Genomic DNA, 22427 nt, shown 5'->3' with positions numbered 1-22427 from the left:
CCATTCTAGCTCCATCTAGAGTAAAAAATAGAGTTAAAAGGTATTCTCTCTCTAGGGCTCTTAGAGCACTATTCACTCTTCGAAAATATAAAGATCTACTTTTATAATATAAAAGTCTAAAATAGATTGAGATTAAGGCTCAACATGAAACAAGAAGTTTAAAAACATATGACTCCTTAATGTTATACACAAACATGAATCCTAATCAAATAAGATTTAAAATTCTAGTTTTAATCTCCACTTTTTACTAGAATTCAAATTCCTTAAACTTTTTTCATTGTTTGCACCCAATTGAAACTCCCTAACTCAAAATATTTTCCAACACTTTGAACAACTCTCAAAGCACATGACTTTCTGAACCATTGACCTTCAAAATTACCCTAACTACACATAATCGAATCAAGCATGGTCTAATCCTCGATTTCACAAATGTCCAATGCACATGTGTAATCATCAAGTCAATGGCCCTAATTGATTTTGAAAAGGGACCTTGACGACTCTTCTAATTCATTGGCAAGATTTTTCATCTTTTCATGATCGTCTACACCATGGGAACCTTTTATCACCTCTTTAACAAGTGAAATCTCATTTTAGTAGTTACCATCTCCTGTGCATTGTTCCCATCGCTTCAAGGTTTTATATTCTAGACGATACTGTAACACCCCGTACCCTTGTGTAGAAGTCAATAAGGCTTTATCGATAAATCGAAGGGTCAACTGACTTAAATTTAAGTGCCAAAGAGTGGCAATGGGTGTAAGAAATATTCTAAAATAAAATATTTCATATGCGAGGAAATAATAATTAAATAATAATATATTATTCTAAAATTTTTCACTAGCCTTCTAGTGCTCCAAAACATCTTACTTTGCACAGGTTCACTTCCGAATCACCTTTTAACCTGCTAATTCATTCTTGACAAAATATTATTATTTAATTATCATTTCCTCGCGTATGAAATATTTTATTTCAGAATATTTCTTACACCCATCGTCGCTCTTGGACACTTAAATTTACGTCAATTGACTCTTTGGTTTATCGATAAGGCCTTGTTGACTTCTACACGACGGTATGGGATGTTACAGATACAAACCATGATGTAAATTTCCTCTCATTTGGACCATGTTGCCTTGTGTGACTTTTATCACTCCATCACATATAGAATATGCATATCCTTTGAAGTCTAACAAGTTCAACGGTATTAGATTCTTACACATCTTTGGGATATAGGTCATACCACCCAAATAGCGCACAACCCCATCAAACATTTTGATTCTCACCGCTCTAAGACCCATAACCTTCACTATTGACTCATCACCCAAAGTTAAATTCTTGACCACCTTTATTAAAGTAAATCAAAATAATCTTTTTGATAGCATACGTAAATGACAAAGCAAAATTTAAATACCAAAAAGAATTTACATTCATATGTTCTAAGATTGCAATGACATCACAATCATCATTGTTAGTAACGAAAACACACTCCTTTTTTTTCTCGTTACTTTCCTCCATTTGTGTTGAACAATATCTCTGAAAATGTCCATACCTTTTGCATCGAAAACATTGCACATTGCCAGATCTAGACTTGCCACCCTTAAATCAATGTCGGTTGACTTCTTCTTACAAACTTCAGCTACTAATGCCAAGCTAGTTGAATTTCTATCCCTTTATTTACTTTTCTTTTGGGTTTCATGAGACATTAACACTACTTGTCTTGCTCCAACATTCTTGTATCCATCTCACAAATCAGAAATTCCATGAATACCTTATTGGAGTTTCGAAGTGATGAAAGGAACAATAATGCCTTTTTCACTTCCTCCACCTTCACATCAACCTTCTTCAACCGATAAATGATCTCGTCAAATTCATTCATATGTTTCATGAGGTCTCCATTCTCTTCCATCTTTTTTTTTTTTTTTATAATTGGGGAAATGAGGATTCAAACCATATTTTTTAAATAAAGAGATTATGCACCAACCAATGAGCCAAATGCTTGGGTGCCTTTTCCATCTTTAAGTAATACAACTTTCGCCTAAGCTACAACTTGTCGGAAACACTTTACTCCAAGTAAATCTTTTCCAACATTGCCTACAACCTTGGAGTAGAATCCTCATTAATAACATAATTAAAACATGTTATCTCCGATGCCAAATAGTGTTGACACACCTTTGTTCTAACTCTACCCAATCAACATCCTTCATGTCATCCGGTTGTCTTTCCCCCTTTCCTAGCAAGGGGTGTATCAAACCTAATTGTGTAAGGAAACCTTTCATCCTTCTCTACCACTATGCTCAATAATATAAACTCTAATATATATGAAATGCTACTCACATTCTCTCTCTCTCTCTCTCTCTTCTTTCTACACCATTACCCTTCCAAAGTTGTGTAAATTTCGTTTAATACAAAGGAAGCTACTAAGAAACTATCAAGTAACAAACCAAATTAAGGCATCCCACTGCTGTTAATTTATTGAGAAATAAACCCCTTGAATTTGATCCCATTAAGGAGAGTTTAAAAGAAATTCGAACCCAAGATCCAAATGTTCAATACAGGGAGCCATCTTAGATCGTTCAAAATTATTTGGCTTTTGAAATTGAAAACTACAAATTAAACCAGAGGTACTAGAAATGAATAGATTTTAAGCGAGCACTCTCTTGATGGCCAAGCACCCAATTTGAGATCAGGTGGCACTACTTTTAGCACAAAAGTTGAAATCAAAACGAGTTTACGGAGTGAAATCTGAATCCAATAACGAATATGACATATGTCTAACATAATGACACAATTAATATAACCTGTTTTAGAAACAAATTAGTTCTTGACAATATAAAATATATATTTAATATAAGTTATACTGGAAAATGAAATGACTCTAAATACAAACATGAATGATGGACTTCAATTGTCACACATACCCGACTTTAAATATAGAATTTTAAAGTGTGTAGCCATTAATAAATTAAGATAAATTGAGTTATTACATGTTGACTGAGCAGAGTAGCCAGAAAGTTGCTAATTAGTGAGTGTTCAGGTATCATGAAGGTACACTCAATTTAAACATAGAGAATACTTGTATTTTGGCCTAAACTCCCAATAAATTCTTTTTTTTTTTGCTGAGTAAAAAAAAATCTTTTTTTTTTTGAAATGCCGAATAAATTCTTTATAATATTGATCTTGTGGAAATAATGATTCTACTGCCGTTGTGTACATATAAATATATATCGTTAAATGAAATTAATTGTTTAGAGAAAAAATAATTTTTTAATTTGGGTTAAAAGCAAGGTCCAAAAATGAAAATATCAAATGGATTGAAAATCAAGGATCTTGTGGGCTAATAGCAACCTTTCTTCAAATTATGTGCAACAAGCAAAAAGTTACACAGTGATTCAGATCCAGACGCCATTACTTTTCCTGCCTGAAGTTCGTGGTTCAAACTACAAAGCAATGCAAATATTGCAGAGAGAGGGGCACACCGACCATAGACATATGTCCAAATTTAACTTCACGTTACTTTCTCTTTCACACAACTTAATTCAACCTCATCCAACATGAAATTAGCACTACTACATGTTTCAAAGGGCAAATAGTCCAAGTACTAGAAGCAAGAAAAGAATCATGCACGATCTCATCTCATCTAATATATATATATATATATATATATATATATATCTGTTTATAAAGATCAGATCCGTAAATTTTCTCTTTCTATATATTTACTGCAAAGACAACTAGCCTCATGAGCAGTCATTGCTTCAAAATACGGGGCCTGCTCGAAAAATTAAAAACCTTTGGAATACAACTGGAATAGGGTCCATGACTCCCCTTGTCGTAGATAATCAAATACCCTCCACAGTATCACTCTTTTCGGACCAAAGCAAATATTTAACTTCTGACAGTTACCTGACCTATGATTATTAAATTCCCCTCATTAAATTATCTACCTTCATTGTGCAACCAAATCACTGGAATAAAGGAAAAAAAATTAATTACTAAGTACAGGATTGGTTTTACCATTTATTTACACATACATGTACAGATATGAATAAGTATATGTATATTTGAAGAAAAGAAGGAATGAGAAAAAATTGTCGCCCCCCTCGTCCGCTGCGGTGTAGCAGGGGTCAGGGTCACACTCATTTCATCATAATAGCAACAAGCATAATCTCGACAGGGTTGGTAATACTGCCAAACTTTCCTTTTTTTTTTCCTCTTATTTTTTCTTCAAACCCTAACCTCTTTAACTGACCAATAGCAAGTAACTGAACCGCTTTTGATCTCTAACTAAACCCGGTTTCCCATAACAAACCACCCTTCTTTTCCCTTCAAGGTCCCAGCATTTGCTGCCAGCCGTGGGAACTACTAAACCCACTTTTTTTTTTTTTCCAATATCGGCTTGGCTTCCTCTCTCTCTTTTATATTACCTCTTTGGATCCTATCTCTCTCTCTTTCTTTTCGCCTTTCTCTCTCTCTCCGAATAAATTTTTCTATATATGAAGGACATTTAGCTTACTGTTGTGATACATAGCCCGGTTTTAAAGCAACGAGCAGAGGGAATAAAAGCTCTTTTGGTTTTTTGGCCTCCAATTGTTGCTTTCTTCTTGTGATTTTTGCTACTTGTTGCAGGAGGAGCTTGGTTCTCTTTTCTTTATCTTTGCTTTCTTTGGTTTTCTTTGTTGCTTTCTTCTCGGGGTTGAGGAGTGGTAGCTCTGAGCTTTGATATATAATTTTTGCTTGAAAGACATGTCGAGCTGCATCGATGTTGCGCCTGAGCAACTCTGCTATATCCCCTGCAACTTTTGCAACATAGTTCTTGCGGTATTTGATCTGATATATCGCTTCTTTTTAATGGGGGGATCTGCCCTTTCTTTTTCATTCACAGTTCTTATCAACAGGCCACTAACATATTATTTATGCAATATATTGTATATTGTTTCGGTTACGTGTTTGGTTTTTTCTTTCTCCATGTATATCTTACAAGAAAGAACATTTTAGATCCTGATAAAAGCTGTCTTTGCTTCGGTGATCAGAGCTCCCGTGTTCTTTTTACTGAAATCTATTGATTTTCTTTTCTGGGTTTTTTGTTTTTCTTACCAGTCAGGTCTCCATCGTTAGACTTTTCTTTTTCTTCTTTCTTTTGCAGTCAAAGAAAAGTCATAATGCAAAGACCAGAGAAAGAGAGAAAGAGAGAGGGAAGGAAGGGCTTAGAGATAATTACTCATCTTTTGTTATGTTGTTTTTGGTAAATAAAAGAGGATTTTCTTATCGTCCGAAGTCCAAACACAAGCATTTTGTTGATAATCTGATGAGGACAACTCCTTAACTCCCTTGGTTTACTACTGTTGTTACATACCTTTCCCTTGCTAAAAATACTGCCACAACCTGCTTCCTCTGCTCACTCAGCTTCTTTAGCTAATGGGGAAAAGAAAATGAAGATCTCATTAGCTTTGGTCATTTCCCAGGAAACACCCAACTCAAACGCATTAAGAAACCCACCATGCACAGATAATTTTAGTATTACCATCTTCCTTCCATCAAAGGAAACAAAAAAAAAAAAAACCAAACCCATTTCTCTTCTTCTTGTTCTACTTCCCTCCAAGAATTCACAAAGCTATGCTTCTTCCTTGACCAATATTCTGCTCATCACCTTCTTAGCAGTCACCTTCTAACCGTTTCCTGTCTCTTTTTTCCTTAAAGCTGATTCAATTGTTGATGTAAAGAGAAAACAGAAGCTAGCTGATCCTCAATATCAGAAAGATAACCCAATTTTTAGAATCTTAGCTGATCTGGGATTTTCTTTCAATTTATGTTACAACTTACAATTAAATTTTACTTTGCAGTAATGTTAATAATATTAGAGAATTGGATTGCGCAGGTGAGCGTTCCATGCAGCAGCCTGTTTGATATTGTGACCGTCCGATGCGGGCACTGCACCAATCTATGGTCCGTGAACATGGCAGCTGCATTCCAGTCACTGTCATGGCAAGATGTTCAGGTGATATCCCTGCTCGAATAATTTATACTAATAATATTGTCTATTTTGAGGCTCTTTCAAGCCTTTGAAACGTAGGGTTTCTCGGGGTAGTGAAACATCTTTATTTTTTAAACAGAAATCAAAGCTTTTCCAAGAGCTTAGATGGAGAATTTCAAAACATTTTGCTCTATGAAATGGTTGCAGTCACTGGAAACCCTAGCAGCAGCCATGATCAAAACCTATTTAATTGGCTTCCCGCAGAGCTGGATTTTGCGGCACTGCGTCAGGGGGCCTATAATTATAAACTATAGTAGTATCCTGACCATTAAAGGTTTAGGCATTTTCTAAAGATTTTTCTTTTGTTTTCAAAGACTTTCTGAGCCGCTTTTTTTTTTTTTTGTTTTGTGTTCTAAGGTCTGCTTTAGGTACCTGATTTGATTGACATGTAAGTTAGGGTTCTTAGGTTTAATGATTTCCTTTCGAGAACTTTGTCTTCTACTGTGGAAACAAATTAAGAAAAGGAAACAGAAGAGGGGGTTTCTGATATATCTTTTGGTTAAAAACTTATTTAGGGGCCCTTCCTTCCCTTGTTACAGCGAATTGGCTATTTGGGTTATGTGCACTATCTATCATAAATGATGCTACAATGCTAACTGATTCAGTCACTTCAATGCTGGTTTTGCTCCTTTTCTCTCTCACAAAACATCATGTCAATCTACTCAGCTTTATCTCTTTCTCTTTCCCTCTCTTTTTTCTTTTTTTTCTGTTCTCTCCTCGCCTATCATTACCTCTAACGTGTACCTCTTCGATTTCTTGCTTTTCTTTTCTTTTTATTTTTTTCTTGCCTCAACTATCTAGTTATACAAAACTACCAAAGACGAAAGCATAAAATAAAAGGACCCAAGAAGGAAAACAAGACTATCTCTTTCTTGATTGATGGAGTATTTCCTTAAGAATTGATTGCAATATTCAAACTTGTCCTATGATGTGAATCTGATATATTTTTTCTTTACAATTTTTGAATTTTTACTAGGCACCCAATTATGCAACACAGGATTACAGGACTGAGTTGGGTTCCTCTTCCAAATGCAACAAGTTGTCAATGCGAGCTCCTGCTAACAATGTCACTGAAGAAAGGGTAGTGAATCGACGTAAGTTAATCACATCTTTCTTAGATAATGAGCATTTAGACATTATTCCTTCCTCATCACTTTCTCTTTTCTTCTCTCTGTATTTATGTGCGTGGACGCTCCTGTATATTTATTACAGTTCCTCCGAAATTAATTTTAAGTTCATATATAAATTCATTATTAAATTATTGTTATTGTCATTTTCAGCTCCCGAGAAGAGGCCGCGAGTACCTTCTGCATACAATCAGTTCATAAAGTAAGAAAACCGTAATGAATTTCATTAACATCTGGACATCATTTCTATGATTGCAGCTTTACCATTTTATTACCAATTATACTAAAAACTGTGAAATTAATGCAGGGAGGAGATTCAAAGGATCAAGGCCAACAACCCTGATATCAGCCACAGGGAAGCATTCAGCACTGCTGCTAAGAATGTAAGTTCACCAAGGCTGCAAACAATTGATCAGAAGGCAGACTTTTAAGATTTCATATCAAATCTTTTTTGTTATTGAGCACCTCTTTTTGTTCCTAGTGGGCGCACTTCCCTCATATACATTTTGGGCTGATGCTGGAAACCAACAATCAAAATAAGCTGGATGATGTAAGTATATGTATAGCACAGTTTCTCTTCACAAACAAGGAAAGTTTAAAACAAAATCTAGCTTTCGTTTTTCTTGCTTAAGGTAGAGATGAATTCTTTTGTAAAACAGCTGCTATACACATTACACTACACAGCATCTCTATTTGTATAACTATGAAAATAATACTTCAAAATGATCCTTCAACACCTTCCTAATGGGAATTTGAGAAAGATTAGCATATAATCAGAAAAGAATTATAATCAAGCATAAAATGTCAAGGTGTTTTGTTTGGGCCTTAATAACTGTCAAGCTTCTCTCTTTTAGCCAATTGAAGAACCCTTTTCTTATTTTGTTTTAATGAAGGCGTACCGAGTAATTAAATTCAACAGCCAATAAATGGGAATGATTTGAGATTAGCAATGGAGAACTCTGATTAACTTACTTATTTACAATTCTTTCTAATTCCTGCTTAATTAAATTCATTTATTGAATTGAACTCCATTTTGCATAGGCCTCTGAGAAACATCTCATGTCAAGGACTGCACTGCTGAACAAGTGATTATGTTTAAGGTTGAAGAACTTCTGGAGTGAAGGCTATGGTTGAAGTAAAGAAAGTATTGATCCAATGTGTTTTTGAGGACATGAATTTATATCCTTAGTTTTATTTTGTCTTCTGTTGTTTAGAATATGCTATTCACTTGAAGTGAGCTACTTGCTTTGTTGTCTTCATCTCATGATCCACCTTTTAAGTGAACTTATCATATATATAATCGCTAAAAATAAATTCCACTTTGCTGTTTATTAATTAGCCTGCACTGGCACTCATTTATCTTCTTCCTGATATCAGAGAATTAGTAATCAGAGTACTTGAAATCTTGCATGGTTAATTTTATTCAATAATGTTCTTCATGCATGACTGTTTTAACATCCATACATGTGCCAATTATATATATATATACACACACTCTTTTCTCATTAAGTTGAATACAATTAAAAAAATATGTTAATCATAAGATACTCCTTAGAAGAAAACATACTTGCATTTGGCTCAGTTATCATATAATTAGTAAATTACTTTACAATGTCTAACTTCTTAGCTGTGCTTACTAAGATTAAGGGTTTTATTTGATGTATTGTCAGGGTATAGTATTTGTTCACCATCATTTAGCCATAGTGCAATATTATAAATATGTAAAGATAAATATTCAAAAATATTTCAAAATAAATATTTTTAAAATTATGAATATTTATTTGTGAGGGTTCTTATAACTTTTAAATTTATTTATTAACAAAATGGTAACATTTGGTTCACTAATAGTACATAAAACATATGTACTGGAAGTGAATCCTAAGATCAATGCTCTATAAGAAAAATAATTGTACACCCTAAGATTGGTTCTCTGTGAGGAAAATAACTGTGAAAGTTTAATCGAGCTCTATTATATATGATTAAAAATAATATTAAAATAAATTAAATCTGTGTTTGTTGTTTTTAGCTCTGGCTTTTTACTTTCTCAAAATTATTAAAAAATTAAATAAAATAATAAATCAAAGTGATATAACTTCCTAGTTCTGCTTATTGAAATTAATGCACTGTAGGGAAAAAATGTGAAAATGTTTAATTAACCTCTGCTATGAATTAAAATAAAATACAAGATTTTTTTTATTTTTTATTTTTTCTCTTATTTTTTAATATTATTTATTACTTATTTTCTCATAAATTACTTGGATATATATATATATTATTTGGTTAAAATGAGTAATTAATATGCATTGTTTCACATACAAGTTGAAATCACATAATTTGTTTTTTTTTTATTTGAAGAAGTGAGATGCGAAACATGCTCTTTGAGTAGAGATCATATCCCAACCACTAAATCAAATATTGGAGTCTCATAATTTATTGTTCACAAACATAAAATTTTTATATTTAATTATTTAAAAAATTACATGAGATTTTGCTATAATGAGTGTCCTAAAGACACTCTTTTTAAGATTACTATATTAAGTAATATCTTCTTTTAAGTCAGTGAATATAATGACATTAACTATTAACTATTATATTCAATACAATAATATTACTATTAATAATATATTAATGAATTTTAAAGAGTGTTTAAGAGCATTAGTAAACAAAATCCATTAGAATTATCTTTTTATTTTCCAGCGAATGTGGAAAGAAAAATTAAAAGAGGGGGCTGAGGATGTCACGATTTTCAACGTAAAATGTGCTTAGCTAGCTAGATTTGCATGCTATGACAGTAGCCATAGGCCATCACAAAGTATAGACAACTTGGACAATGGAGCAGTAATCTGTCACTGTGTCAAGATCTTTAGTACCCCAGTTGGAAGCACATTTTTGGAAAATTTATAATAACTAGTGTATGACAATTTCATTTATTTCTATAAATTTTTCTTAAACACTGTAGAAACTAAAGTAATCTAGCTGTTATATTTGGCAAAACCTTCATTTTTTTTGTAAGTCATGCACTGTATTTTCGTAATTAATTCCTTCAGCTAATTCTAATTATAATGAAAGTAAATACTGATTTTCTTGCCTTATGTAAATGTTGAGCTATGGTTGTACTTCTTGTAACACAACTAATTTGTTTCCTTCCAATTAATAAATGTTCTTAGAAAACCTCGGGATTTTGCAAGCAAACCATTTCTTAAGAAAACCTAGCTAAGAATTAGAAAATTAACTGTGATTCCAGTGAAACAAGCTCCTCCTGGTAAAAAGTTGAAGGGAATGGAAGGGGAAAGGTAAGTTGCATGAAGTATTACCGGCAAGTACTTGCTACTTCCTTGAGGCTGTCACATAGCAACTTACATGATTCTATAAAAACCAGGGCAGTTCCGTTTTTGCTTTGAATTATTGAAAGAGAGAATGGAGAAAAGCTACTCTTCCTTTGTTTTTATTTTTTTTTTCTTTTAAAAGTAAATATCTAAGAAAAGTCTTTGTCTGTCCAAGCATAGAGTACAACTCACAAGCCATAACCCCTGTGGAAAGTAGAATTTGGACCACCATTTTGCTCCATGGCATTTCATCTCAACATCCAAAGAATCTCCAATAAAAAGCACTAAAGGTATAGACCAAACGCTTTTGCAAATGTATTGCTCTTGCTCCATCCTCTCTGATTTTTGCATTCAAACTGTTGACTGAATTTTTACGTGTAATGATATATGCTCAACCTACTTTCATATCAGAATCATTAAATTTCTTTTTTTCATGAACAATATCATTATCGTTACGAAATGGAGGGGGCAGAGACAGCAATTAGGGCATCTCTCTCTCTCTCTTTGATATATGTAATATCAGAGCAGCTGGTGAAGTGGAAATGTGGTCTCCACTGCTCTATTCTCAAGGGAAAGTTAAACTTTCAATCAGGAGCTATAAACACACCCACCTTTTCTCTTTGATTGCGTAAGAAACCTTAACGAATCCAATTTGTTGATTAGTAAAAGGTAAAAAAAAATCTAGACATAACATGAGTATACACCAGAAATGGTAGGCTTATGAATGTTTTTCTTATATATATAAATCCATGAATAGCTGGATTCATGGCAAAAGTAATCCTCCTTAGATTCTGGTTCTTGTAAATCCTCTCCATCATTATTGAGGGCAAGGATTTGTCCTGATAAAATCACCAAAAAACGTTACTGTTTAAATGGTACTTGCAGACTTGTGAATCATATATGTGTGTGCAAAAGAAAAGGGAAAAAAGTACAGGTTTTGAAAGCATTGACCATGATTAAAATGTCTATTCAAAACCATAATGCTTGTCAATAAATATATGACATTTACAAGCTAACTTGAATCCTGTTGACCAATATATATATATATATATATTTCATGTTAACTAGATAAGATTTGTATGGAAAGAATAAGCAAGCACCAGGTAGAGATAGAGAACTAAACTAAGAAGAGGAGGCTTGTTTAAAATAATCAAAGAAATCAAACTACATATATACATATATATGTATGTATGTATGTATGTATGTATGTATGTATGTAACTAACAATACTTAAAGATGCGTGGAGGGGATAATCATCGGTTTATTTTTCCTCCATTCTCACTTCCATCAGTGTTACTTGGAGTGGGAGTTTGGTTTCTTTTACGAGTAAAGGAAAGAAAAGAAGAAAAAAAATGGAGTAGAATATATATTATTTCGGAAGAGAAGAAACTAGCATTGAATTAATATGAAATTCAACTAGCTAGAGAGAAGAAATGCATGTAAATTGTAAAATGTAACTAAGGGTAATAATGATTGAATGTCCTAGGGATCAGCAATTGGATCGTAGTAAGATCACAAGCTGGCAAATGGATTTTCTTGCTTCTTACCCTACTTATTTATCCAAGAAAAAGAGAGAGAGAGAAAGAAACAACAGTAGTCCATAATAGCACAAGGGGCAATGGTTGGTGGTGGTGGTGCTAGTGGGGAGTAAAAAACTAGAAAAGGGAAAGAGTTGCAGCAGTTCTGACATAAGAATCTGAAATGTCAAATTCATGTCTGGTAAACGCATTCATTTTCATTTCATTGTCATTTCACTTCTCAAGCCTGACCTGTTCTATCTTCCCCACGCAAACAGGGCACAGGCACAGGGACACACTCCCCGCACCCAACTCACTGTCTTTGGAGTTTTGGAGTTTTGAGGGACTCCCTCTCTCTCAAGACGAATGTTGGTGTTCCTACACCATTTTTTTAAAAAAAATAAAAAATTGAAGGTGGGGGCACCTGCTTTCCCTTGCAAATGTGCATATCTTTTGAAGGTAGGGTCCAACAGGGATAAGTTCTTTGTTGTGAAAATAGGAGCAACGCCCCAACAACATGTGATTCCTGTTCGGTAATTTTTTTGCTTTTGGGTTTTGGGACATAAATTCTGCGATGTGTGAACAGGAAATGTGCCACGTCCAGCTCCCATCATCCAGGGTGATCTTCCTTTCTTATCCAGAGAGCAGACAGGAAGATCGAAAAGCCAAAAATGGGAACAAAGCAAACTTGTAGTCCTCTATCCAAAAAGAGAGAACCGCATATTCACAACGAGCCAATAACAAATTTTGTTGCAAAGCAACATGGTTCTGTAATTTTACTGGTCCCGGATAATTCCAGTTACTAATTTCAGATTATCCTAAAAAGGAGGATTACAACCTGATGATTTGTAGGTAGCGTTAACCTTATGAAAAACTAATAACAATACACTTTGCTGTAACCAAGAAACAATGAATGCTAAATGCTACAAGTGAATCCAGGTTTCAGTTTATGACAATTCTTTCTCCTATATTAAGGCAATGATACAACCAATTGAGATTCCCATTGATGAAATCTTGACTCTTAACCAATTAAAAAGGAAAGGAAAATAAACATATCATTTCTGTGTCAGTAGCATATGGTATGTGATCCTATTGAACCGAAAGATATTCTTGATGACCTATCAGATCTGAAGTTGAACTCAATATCTGAAGCATCAACATGGTTAGGGGCACTGCTCGTCGAAGGGAAAGAAAAAACAAGGGCAGGAGTAGATCTGCTTGAGCCAAAACTATATGAAGGTACTGTATGTCCCTCTTTCGGCTGATGCAGACTGCTTCCTGATAGCGATGGCATGATGGATGGTGTTGGAGGCTCAGAACACACGCCAGAAGATGTAGAAACAGGGAAAGTGAACCCGAAGCTGTTATCCGAAGTGCACATCCACCTTTGCTCAGGCTTGCCAACAGAAATAGAAGCCAAAACTGGTTTATTTCCAAAAGAGTTAGATGAAGGCTTTTGCAGACCCTCAGACACAGCAGCATCAGCAACCTTCAAGAGATCCTGTCCACTAAATTGATTAGTTTGGCATTCTTTTAAGTACATTAATGAACTTATGGGAAAAAACAGAATACGTGACAGGTGGAACTAAAATTTAAGTAATTGATAAACCTATGAAAATTGACAGATGAGACACAAAGTAGGGATTAACATTGCTCCTGCATCATGATCACAAGATCAATGACCCCAATCGATTTGAAGTTAATTCCTTAGCATGAGATAAAAAATAGATAGAAAAAATTCACATTTCTTTCAATTTACAAGTTGGGATAACAGAACAAAAGAAATTGGGTATCAATATATTTACCATAGTGCACTTGGTGATAAAAAATTTATTATCTTCTTTATAATATCTCTGAAAAATTAGGGGGAAATAGGTTAAATTTCCTTTTAAAGATCCTGAGAGCCTGTAATTTAAATGTTAAGACATATTCTAGTAACATTACACCCAATACTTACTTGGAAAGTACTTAGCAAAATGATCAGTATTAAAGCATGAAAATGCTACACTAATAGAGAACGCAGACCTAATGAGAGCATGCTTGCTCGCGGAACAATAATGCAAGGATGAATGAAATACCTTGTGTGTAGTTTTGATTTGAGAATCCTGAGTTTTCCCAAAATCTAGCGAAGACCCTGCAATATTGCCAAACATTGTAACAGTGCTACCAACTTTTAAACCTGAAGCAGAAGTGGTTTTGTTCACATTCGCAGCCTCAATGGTACTCTCTGGAGAAGCCACACAAAATGAGTTCCCCCTGTCCTCATTCCACTGTGCATGACTTCTATTGATGATTTGATCCTTGCTTTTGGAAGAATCAAGTCCTAAATAGGGCAAACTGTTGTGACCCTTTGAAATGCCAGCATTAGCATCTGAAGATTGAGATCTATTCCACGAAGTGGCTATCCTTAACTCATCAGACTTCTCCTTAGGAGTGGCTAGATTTCGCTCAAGGTGCTCCAATATTGTCCTAGCCATCTGACTGGAATGCGGATGAACAGGTGGGATGCCCATTTCAAAGCTTCCAGACTTGCTATCTACTGACTGAAAAACTGAAGAGCTACTGGTGCCTCCTGGTTCCAAAGTCTTCTTGCTAGAAGGAAATAGACCTTTGGTGGAAACATTAGAATTTTCCACTGGGGAAGGACCATTTAACAATGAATGAGAATAAACAGATACTCTGGATGGAGTTTGCATGCCCTTATTTCGATTCCTGCGAATGGGTCCCACAGATCTATGGCCATCTTCCACTATGTTGCTCCTCAACTTCAATTATGTGTTCAAACAACAAGAAAAGAAGTCAAGTCAAATAGATGTACTGATCATAAGAGTTCAATTTATCAAAAAGCAAGTTGCAAATAGGCAATAGCTAAACCATGATAAATATTCTCTTATTCAGCTTTTGGTATAAGTCAGCTTTGGAAAAACAAAACACAGATTATAGGCTGTCCAACCTAATCGCACATCTTTTTCCCTAAATGTTCACAGAATAAAATTTAGATAACTGACAATGACATAACATTTTAATTAAATAAAATGACATAAACACAACATCAGAAAACATAATACATGCTTATCCTTGCATCAGAAGTAACCAGGAACTCATATTGATGAAGCATGATAAATACAAAAATAGAAAGCATATAATTCAAGCTTGAACTACTAGTATTACCCTTCTAATAAAAGGTCAAGGTTCAAGGTTCATTTTCCCCCCTCTCATCTCTCCTAACCTTATCCAAATGTAGCCACAATAAATTTGTTTTAAAGAGAAAGGAAGTTGATTCCAAAATCTTAAACGAGTCCCAACTCACCTGTAAGTAGTTTCATTCATGATGCAGCTTTGCTTAAGTATCACATTAAAAGAGAAGCTCCAACCAGCCTTACGACTTACTAACAGTAAAGCTACTTCTCTTTCATTGGTGCAAAAGAGCAAAGCTATATGTTCAAATTTAGTTTAATCGCCCAAAGAGAGCTTACTGTATAGAAAAGGGTTCCCAAATAAAATCGCAATCCTAGTTTATGCATTTCTACATGAGCTAAAATCTAAGTTATACAAATATTGTTCTCCTCCCGAATCCTTGTTCAGAAAACTAGTAAATGTAAGCTTAAGCTCTACCATAAAACTTCTTTCTGCAGGCACCATACGAGCCATATAAAGAACAAGAAATTTTTGCTTTATAATGAGAAAAGAGACAACAAAGAGCCTGCAAGTAAAATTTTCAGCACAACATTTCAATGTAAAATGTACTGAAGCCCAAGCCATAACTTCTTCATCCTTCCATAGAAACTACCATATTTCATCTGATTGTCCTTAACCATCTCCTTCCATTTGGCCTTCTAAGATAATCAAGATATCAGTCTTAGAAGCACTGAGAGTACATTGCTCAATATGTAACAGCCTTAATTAAGTATTATGCACCTAAAATTACCAATCAGTGGTCAATGTCACTATTGCAAATTGAAAATGGTACGACCTTAAAACGAGACAGGCATACCGAGAAATAGAAAAACATGTATGTCTGTGTGCATGCACGCATGCATATACATGAACTTAACACAATATTGGAAGTATAATCAGGAATATAAATCGTAAAAAATTACCTGCCCATATACAGGAGTTCGTGATTGCGGCAAGGGAGAGAATGAACTTTTCAGGAAACCATTACCCTCGTCTTGTACATGAGCAAACTGATTACATGCAAGGAAAGAACACAAAAAAACATCTCTCATGCAATGCATCAAATGTAATCATAATGGAATAAAAACAACATTTTATAATTCCACACCTTGGATTTAGATTTTGAATAGATAGTTCTGGAGTAAGGGGTTCTAGGAAAATTATGAAGCCCAAATCTGCCTATTTGAATATGAGGACTTAGATAACCACGCTGATCCTGTACCATGGAACCCGGCCAACATGTGTATGGCTTTGGAGAAGGCAATGAAACAAGTGGTTCTGATGCAAACTCATCACCAAGCATTGATGGTCTTTCATCATTTGATATAATACTTTTAGAACCTAGGTTTAACTCTGATGTCCGGTTTCCCATGTATGCTTTTGCAATTTCAATTGGTGAGGGTCCAATTTCATCTCGGAGCTACAAGGTTTCATAGAATTTAAATATTGAAAAAAAAAGGAAAAGATATGAGGGTTACGAGCACATCAAATTTTAATGTACCTAACAATACATGATATATGTTGGGCATGCAAAAAGATGCAACTCTGAGCATGCGCCCATGTGTGTATTTTAGAGAGAGAGACAGAGAGGGATGACATAAGGAAGATAATAAACTAATAAACAACTATCCATGGGAGGAAAGAGACTTCTCTTTTATGTTGGCAGCTCTCAAAAGGCTCATCCAAACCAACCTTCCCCATCCCAACCAGCGCAATAGCTGTAGTAACTCATCTTAGTTTTACTGTCAAGAGGCCAACCCTTATTTATATCACCTTTCAATATGTCAAAAGCTTCCCAAAAAACATCAGATAAACTTTTTTATCCATCACAAATATCTTTGATCAAATTATTAACTTGACAAGTATTTCATAACTACTTCTAATTATAGCATACACTCCAATGCATCTTTTACTCCTTCAGGGACTAGGATTATTAGATCTCAATATCTAAGCATCTAAACTCTTAAAGTTCATGAACAAAATTATGAGAATTTTACAGCTGTTATTTTCTCTTTCGAGTTTATGTTAAGCAATTCCTAGCTCCAAGTGTGACAACTTTTGAACCTTGTGTGAAGACTTTTGAGCCTTGTGTGAAGGCTAGATCTTTTATCTTCTTTCTTTTCCGGCATTGTTTCAGATTAACAACCAGCCCTTAAAATTCTATTAAAACCCTAGAATAGCATTTCATGCACATACCATTAATCCAAAATACAAGTTCATTATAATGATTTTCACTCACAGTGGGCTTGGGAATTGGGGTTGCCAACCCCAATACAGCTTTACTTAAATCATCCTGTTTTTCTTCAGTTGACCTTCTCAGGTTTTGAGCAACTATAGCTCCCTTGTCACCTCCAGCAGACAGGGTTAAATCCTTACTTTCTTGATCAACTTGAGGAACATCAACAGCTCTTGAATTTATAATCTCCATCAGACGATTGATTTCATCCCTGGATATAGATTATAAATGTTAAATCACATATTTGATATTAACTCTTAGCACTGACTAAATGATCACCCCAAAAGATACAGAGACAAACACAGATGTGATTATGTGCACAGACAGGTATGAAAGAACAGATCATTAATTAATAACATCAAAACCAATATAATTCATAATGGCTGGAGTACAACTATAAATAATGTTCTTGACAAAGTTTAATCTTGGCAGAAACAGACAAGTCATTACAATTTACAAGAAACAGAGAAAATGTATAATTATAAACAAGCCACCTAGAAAATGTTTTCCCCTTCATTAGCTTCTCAATTTCTGAAAACCCATCATCAGTAACTTCACCCTTATCGCGGTTTCTATGTTCAGCAAAGTCAGAACCAGCCTTTGATCCATCAGTGGTTCCACCAGTACCAGTTGTTTTGGACACTTCAAACTGGAAAGAGAATGCAAATATATTCACTCATGCTAAGCCATCAAGAAAAGCTTAAATTAACAATTGTTCGGTTAATCTACAACATGATTTAAGGAGATTTAAAGTGATGACATGAATACAAGCATTTTGTGAACAAAAGTCCTTACAATTGAAGAACAAGTTCGATCTTCGCCGTTACAACGTTCTTGTATATCTCCGTCCAAGTTAACTGTTTCCAACAGAAAAAAAAATTTCTTCAACAACTAATCAACATTAGTTAAACATTTACAAATTAACAACGCAGCAGAAAAAAAAATCATTTAAAACGCTCCATTCTTTTTCACCTACAAAGTTACTCAATTTCAATCCCTAAAAACCCTAATAAATCACGGAGAAGAGAAAAGTTTTAAGAAAGAGGCTTCTTTCAAAAAATTTTAACTAACCGTCAGTTTGAGGTTCTGGCGGCGGGAGGGAATCATTGGTCAGTGGTTTGGAGAAGAGAGAGGGGAAGATTCTAGTGGCGCCGCTGGTTATGAGACGGCAAGCGGGATCGACAAGTTTGGAGAGCAGGCGGCTACGGAGGAACTGGTTCTGCTGCTGGCGGGTGTAGGGTGTTGCCGGTGGTCGACGAGGCGGTTGTCTCCTTAGTTTACCACCGGCGCCACGCTCTGTCGTTCCGGGGTCCTGCATTGAGAAAGACGGCGTCGTTTCTGTGGTTCTTTCCATTTGAGTCTCTTCTCTGTCTCTCTCTCTCTCTCTCTCTCTCTCTCTCTCTCAGCACGCACATTCAAGCCCCAACTCACTGTGCCTACTACGAAGCGCGCTTTTTTGACATNTCTCTCTCTCTCTCTCTCTCTCTCTCTCCGTCTCAGCACGCACATTCAAGCCCCAACTCACTGTGCCTACTACGAAGCGCGCTTTTTTGACATTTTTTTATTCTTTTTTCTCCTTTTTAGCTACATTTGGTTTTTTCTCCTTAATTTGGGCCCATTAACCAATGGGTAAATGCCACATGCAGTAATTTTTTTGGATAAAAATGAAGGAAAACTTCAGAAAAAAAATGAAATTTTTAATTACTATGAAACTGTATTAAAATATAAAAATTCATCTAATCTAATTTATTAATTATCAAGGTAAAGTGTTTCTTTTTTTATTTTTTATTTCAATAAAGGTGTTTTTTTTTTGTCATTTTCTTTCTATTTATGAAGGGAATGAATTTTGTAAGTAGTATAAAAAAGGTTTTATAATGGGCCATATAAGTAAGAAGGGTTAACAAAATATCGTACTTTCTTGTTCACATGTTTATTTCTATAAATATATTAATATAAGTCTTTTTGAGCACAAATTAGGTAAATTTTTCTAGGTTAAGATAGTAAGATTTTTTAAAAAAAATTATCAAATAAAAATTAAATTTGAAAACCTATATCAATAAATTAAAAGATTTTCTTAGATAGATTAAGTATAAAACATTTGAAATAGTTTGAATATATTCTGATTTTTTTGTTGAGATAAGTATTTTTATTAAGAATTTTGAAACAAATTTGTACCATTCAACTCATCAAGTTCTATCTATCTATAGTTTGGATTTTCAATATTTTTAATTTTTATTTAATCAATTTTAAAGGAAAACATCACCAACTTGACTTAAAAAAAATCTTATCTAAATGAAGAAGATGCAAGTGCTTCAGTGCAACCTTTTAGCAATTGGGGAGAATTAATTGATTTAATGCCAAAATATCCGCAGAAACCCATATATAGTTTTTCTTCTTTGTTGAAACAGGCACCACAGCATCCATCTAGTGGCCTTAGAATTAGAGGAGGAGGAGGAGAAGGAAGGAAAATTTAGCTAGGTAAAGTAGTGAACATGCCCACCGTTGAAGGTATTGACTAATTGAGACTATCATCTTTATCTTTGGTCCATCAGTTTAATAGCTAGGTTCCCTCTATAACTTGACTAGTTGAGAACTCACCATCGTTTCGTTGGCCCAAACAAGTTTATTCAAGAACGCAATGATATTGACAGTGTTAGTGTTGCCTGCAAGCCGATCAAAGATTGGTTGTACAAAGATACTTATTATATTTAAGCATTTACTAACATGTGGATACTTGTTACAATAATAAATTTACTAAACATGATTAATTATGAGAATTTTATTCGATTTATCACTCTAATGTCTATAAAACAATTTCTCATATCACAGTTGTGTTAATGATCCTTAGATTTGAGAGCATGTGATTAGTTAAGGAGTGCTATACTTTGATGTTGTCTAAAATGGTCCTAACCAAGGATACACAGAAAGGGATAGATATACATGAGACATTTGAAGGAAAGTCAATGATCAATAAAGGGTTCATCACCTTTAAGTGAATAGTAAGCGGCATGGTCCATGTAACTTGATAAGTAATAACTTAGACTTAACTACAAAAAGACTTAATTGAATTGTTCAATTATTCCCAAGGTAATTATGCAATTAAGCATAATGATTATGCATTCTATAAAGTTTAAGATTAATTAATTGTATATAAATATGAGGCTTATGTTGCATGTAAAGGTTATGACCAGCACTTGTGAGGGAAAAATTGGAAAAAGTTCCAAACCCCTCATAATTGGCCTAACTATCCCTATAGACTTGTCATCGATATCACTCTCAACCATTCGATAATTGTTTTCTTCTCAATCTTGAGTACAACTCATGCTATTTTATCCACCGATCAAGGTTTAAACAATGGTTATTTGAAATTCTATATGGAGAGAAAAAACCATGTGGATCGCACTTTGCTCGAAAACTTAGTGTCATTATCATCGATTGGTGTATCTTAATTGATTGTATTTTAATATCATTTGGTTAAAAGAAAGTATTGATTGCCTCTTTCCTAACTAGAACTAGGCTCCGTAAGCATAAGTAACTCCATTCTCCATTGGATTTATTCACAATTGTCTTTCGTGTAGATCACATTGGATATTGGACATTTGGACAACTTGTGATTTGGTACAATTTAGGTTGGTGTAAGAGGATTAATGGTGTTGTAACCTTGTGATTTCAACTCCAAGGTATTAAGGTATTATGACCTTTATCTTTTAATTAAGGTTAATTTATGATAAATATCTAAAGATTGATTCTACCTAACAGGAAAGCTTTAAATTTTCGTTGCATAGTGTAATATGATTGCATGACTTTTACCTACTTTCGTATTAAAGCCTCTTTTGGTTTATTTAACACAAATTTGACGTTTAATTGCTATTAATGTCAATGGAGGTTGACTATATGTTGATTTGGAGCAAAAGTTTTTGAAAAAGAATTTTCAAAATTGTTTTAAAAAACTATTTTCAAATATAGACAACCTTTTATCCTTTAAAGTTTTAATTGTTTCCTTATTTTATTGATCACCAAATTGAAGTATTGATACATAATTGTGTTGGTAAAATATCAAGGAAGAGTAGGATTAAATTTGGTTGATTATGGTTGTTCTTTGATATTCCAAATTTTTAAGAACACTTGTTGAAAATTATTTTGGTAGAATTTTGGAATTTTTGAACAGCATATGAAAATATGAAATTATTTCATAATTAATGGCTTCAAAGACCATGGAATTGTTGGAAAAAAACCATGAAAATAATTAAAAAAACGCAATGGGAATTTAAAATTTTTCTGTCAAGCAAGATCATCTTTATTTGTTTAATATAGATTTAATCTTAGCTATTTTGCAAAAGTTTGTTTTGTCTAAGGATGGCAATGAGTGTCCTGTTACAAGGTAGTCACATATACTCGACCTGGTTATATAGGATTAGGGTACTTTATAATCGGGTTTGGGATGGGTTCATGTAGTGATTTTATTACTCGTATCGAATTTAGATAGGATTTGCATACCACCCCTTAGATACCCGTTATCCAAACCCGTTTACTATTTATAAATATTTTATTATTATTTCAATAATTAAATTAAAAATATACAATTTTTACCAACTTTATAGATAATTCTTTTTGTTAAAAACTAACAAATATATGAAAAGAATGGTTACTCTAATTATTAAGGTGATGATATTAATATATTTAAATTAAAAAATTATTAAATTATTAATTATGTTTAAATAATATAAATATCATATCATATTATAAAAGAATATAATTACTATTATATATATACACTTTTAATATAAATATATTTATTTTCTATTTTGTATTAACATTATAAAAATCATAACTCATAAAATTATAATTATAATATATTTACAATTGTTTATATATACTTAATGAAAGTTTTTGAAATTAGAATAACTTTGGAATCTAACTATTTTTTTTAATTTCATGAAATTAACGATAAATCCATAAAGTTAATTAAATTAATTCATAAAATTATGATTATTAATTAACTTGTAATGTCTTTTAATA

General features: G+C 33.7%; 2 protein-coding genes across 3 annotated transcripts; one reads left to right on the top strand and one right to left on the bottom strand.

Annotated features, from left to right (window-relative positions):
- Positions 4413 to 8488, top strand: LOC18588779 (axial regulator YABBY 5). Of its 2 annotated transcripts, XM_018126453.1 has the most exons (8): positions 4441 to 4812; positions 5138 to 5236; positions 5870 to 5989; positions 7002 to 7119; positions 7306 to 7354; positions 7460 to 7535; positions 7634 to 7702; positions 8194 to 8488. In XM_018126453.1, exons 1-8 carry the CDS (start codon positions 4738 to 4740, stop codon positions 8239 to 8241), a joined length of 654 nt encoding a protein of 217 aa, XP_017981942.1. In that variant the 5' UTR covers positions 4441 to 4737; the 3' UTR covers positions 8242 to 8488. The 2 variants fall into 2 exon arrangements, with proteins under 2 accessions (XP_007013479.2, XP_017981942.1); XM_007013417.2 differs by lacking the exon at positions 5138 to 5236 and having other exon boundaries at positions 4413 to 4812.
- Positions 12759 to 18963, bottom strand: LOC18588778 (nuclear pore complex protein NUP1). Its single transcript, XM_007013414.2, has 9 exons — positions 18901 to 18963; positions 18480 to 18796; positions 18204 to 18265; positions 17903 to 18057; positions 17412 to 17619; positions 16281 to 16592; positions 16096 to 16182; positions 14074 to 14760; positions 12759 to 13496 (listed from the first exon to the last, which is right to left on the bottom strand). The coding sequence occupies exons 1-9, from the start codon at positions 18915 to 18917 to the stop codon at positions 13062 to 13064; spliced, it is 2280 nt and encodes a 759-aa protein (XP_007013476.2). The 5' UTR covers positions 18918 to 18963; the 3' UTR covers positions 12759 to 13061.

This window comes from Theobroma cacao, chromosome 9 (assembly GCF_000208745.1).
Source record: "Theobroma cacao cultivar B97-61/B2 chromosome 9, Criollo_cocoa_genome_V2, whole genome shotgun sequence".
Taxonomy (NCBI): domain Eukaryota; kingdom Viridiplantae; phylum Streptophyta; class Magnoliopsida; order Malvales; family Malvaceae; genus Theobroma; species Theobroma cacao.
This window is presented reverse-complemented; position numbering and strand designations above follow the sequence as displayed.

Bases quoted from the DNA above. Each gene is read 5' to 3' on its own strand.
- LOC18588779 (XM_018126453.1), top strand. From the start codon at position 4,738: ATGTCGAGCTGCATCGATGTTGCGCCTGAGCAACTCTGCTATATCCCC. The intron at 5,237-5,869 runs GTAAATAAAAGA...TGGATTGCGCAG, and splicing joins CTTTTGTTATGTTGTTTTTG to GTGAGCGTTCCATGCAGCAG. The intron at 7,536-7,633 runs GTAAGTTCACCA...TTTTGTTCCTAG, and splicing joins TCAGCACTGCTGCTAAGAAT to TGGGCGCACTTCCCTCATAT.
- LOC18588778 (XM_007013414.2), bottom strand. The intron at 17,620-17,902 runs GTGGCTTGTTTA...ATCTATATCCAG, and splicing joins AAGGGGAAAACATTTTCTAG to GGATGAAATCAATCGTCTGA. The intron at 14,761-16,095 runs GTAATTTTTTAC...ACATAATTGAAG, and splicing joins GAACTCCTGTATATGGGCAG to TTGAGGAGCAACATAGTGGA.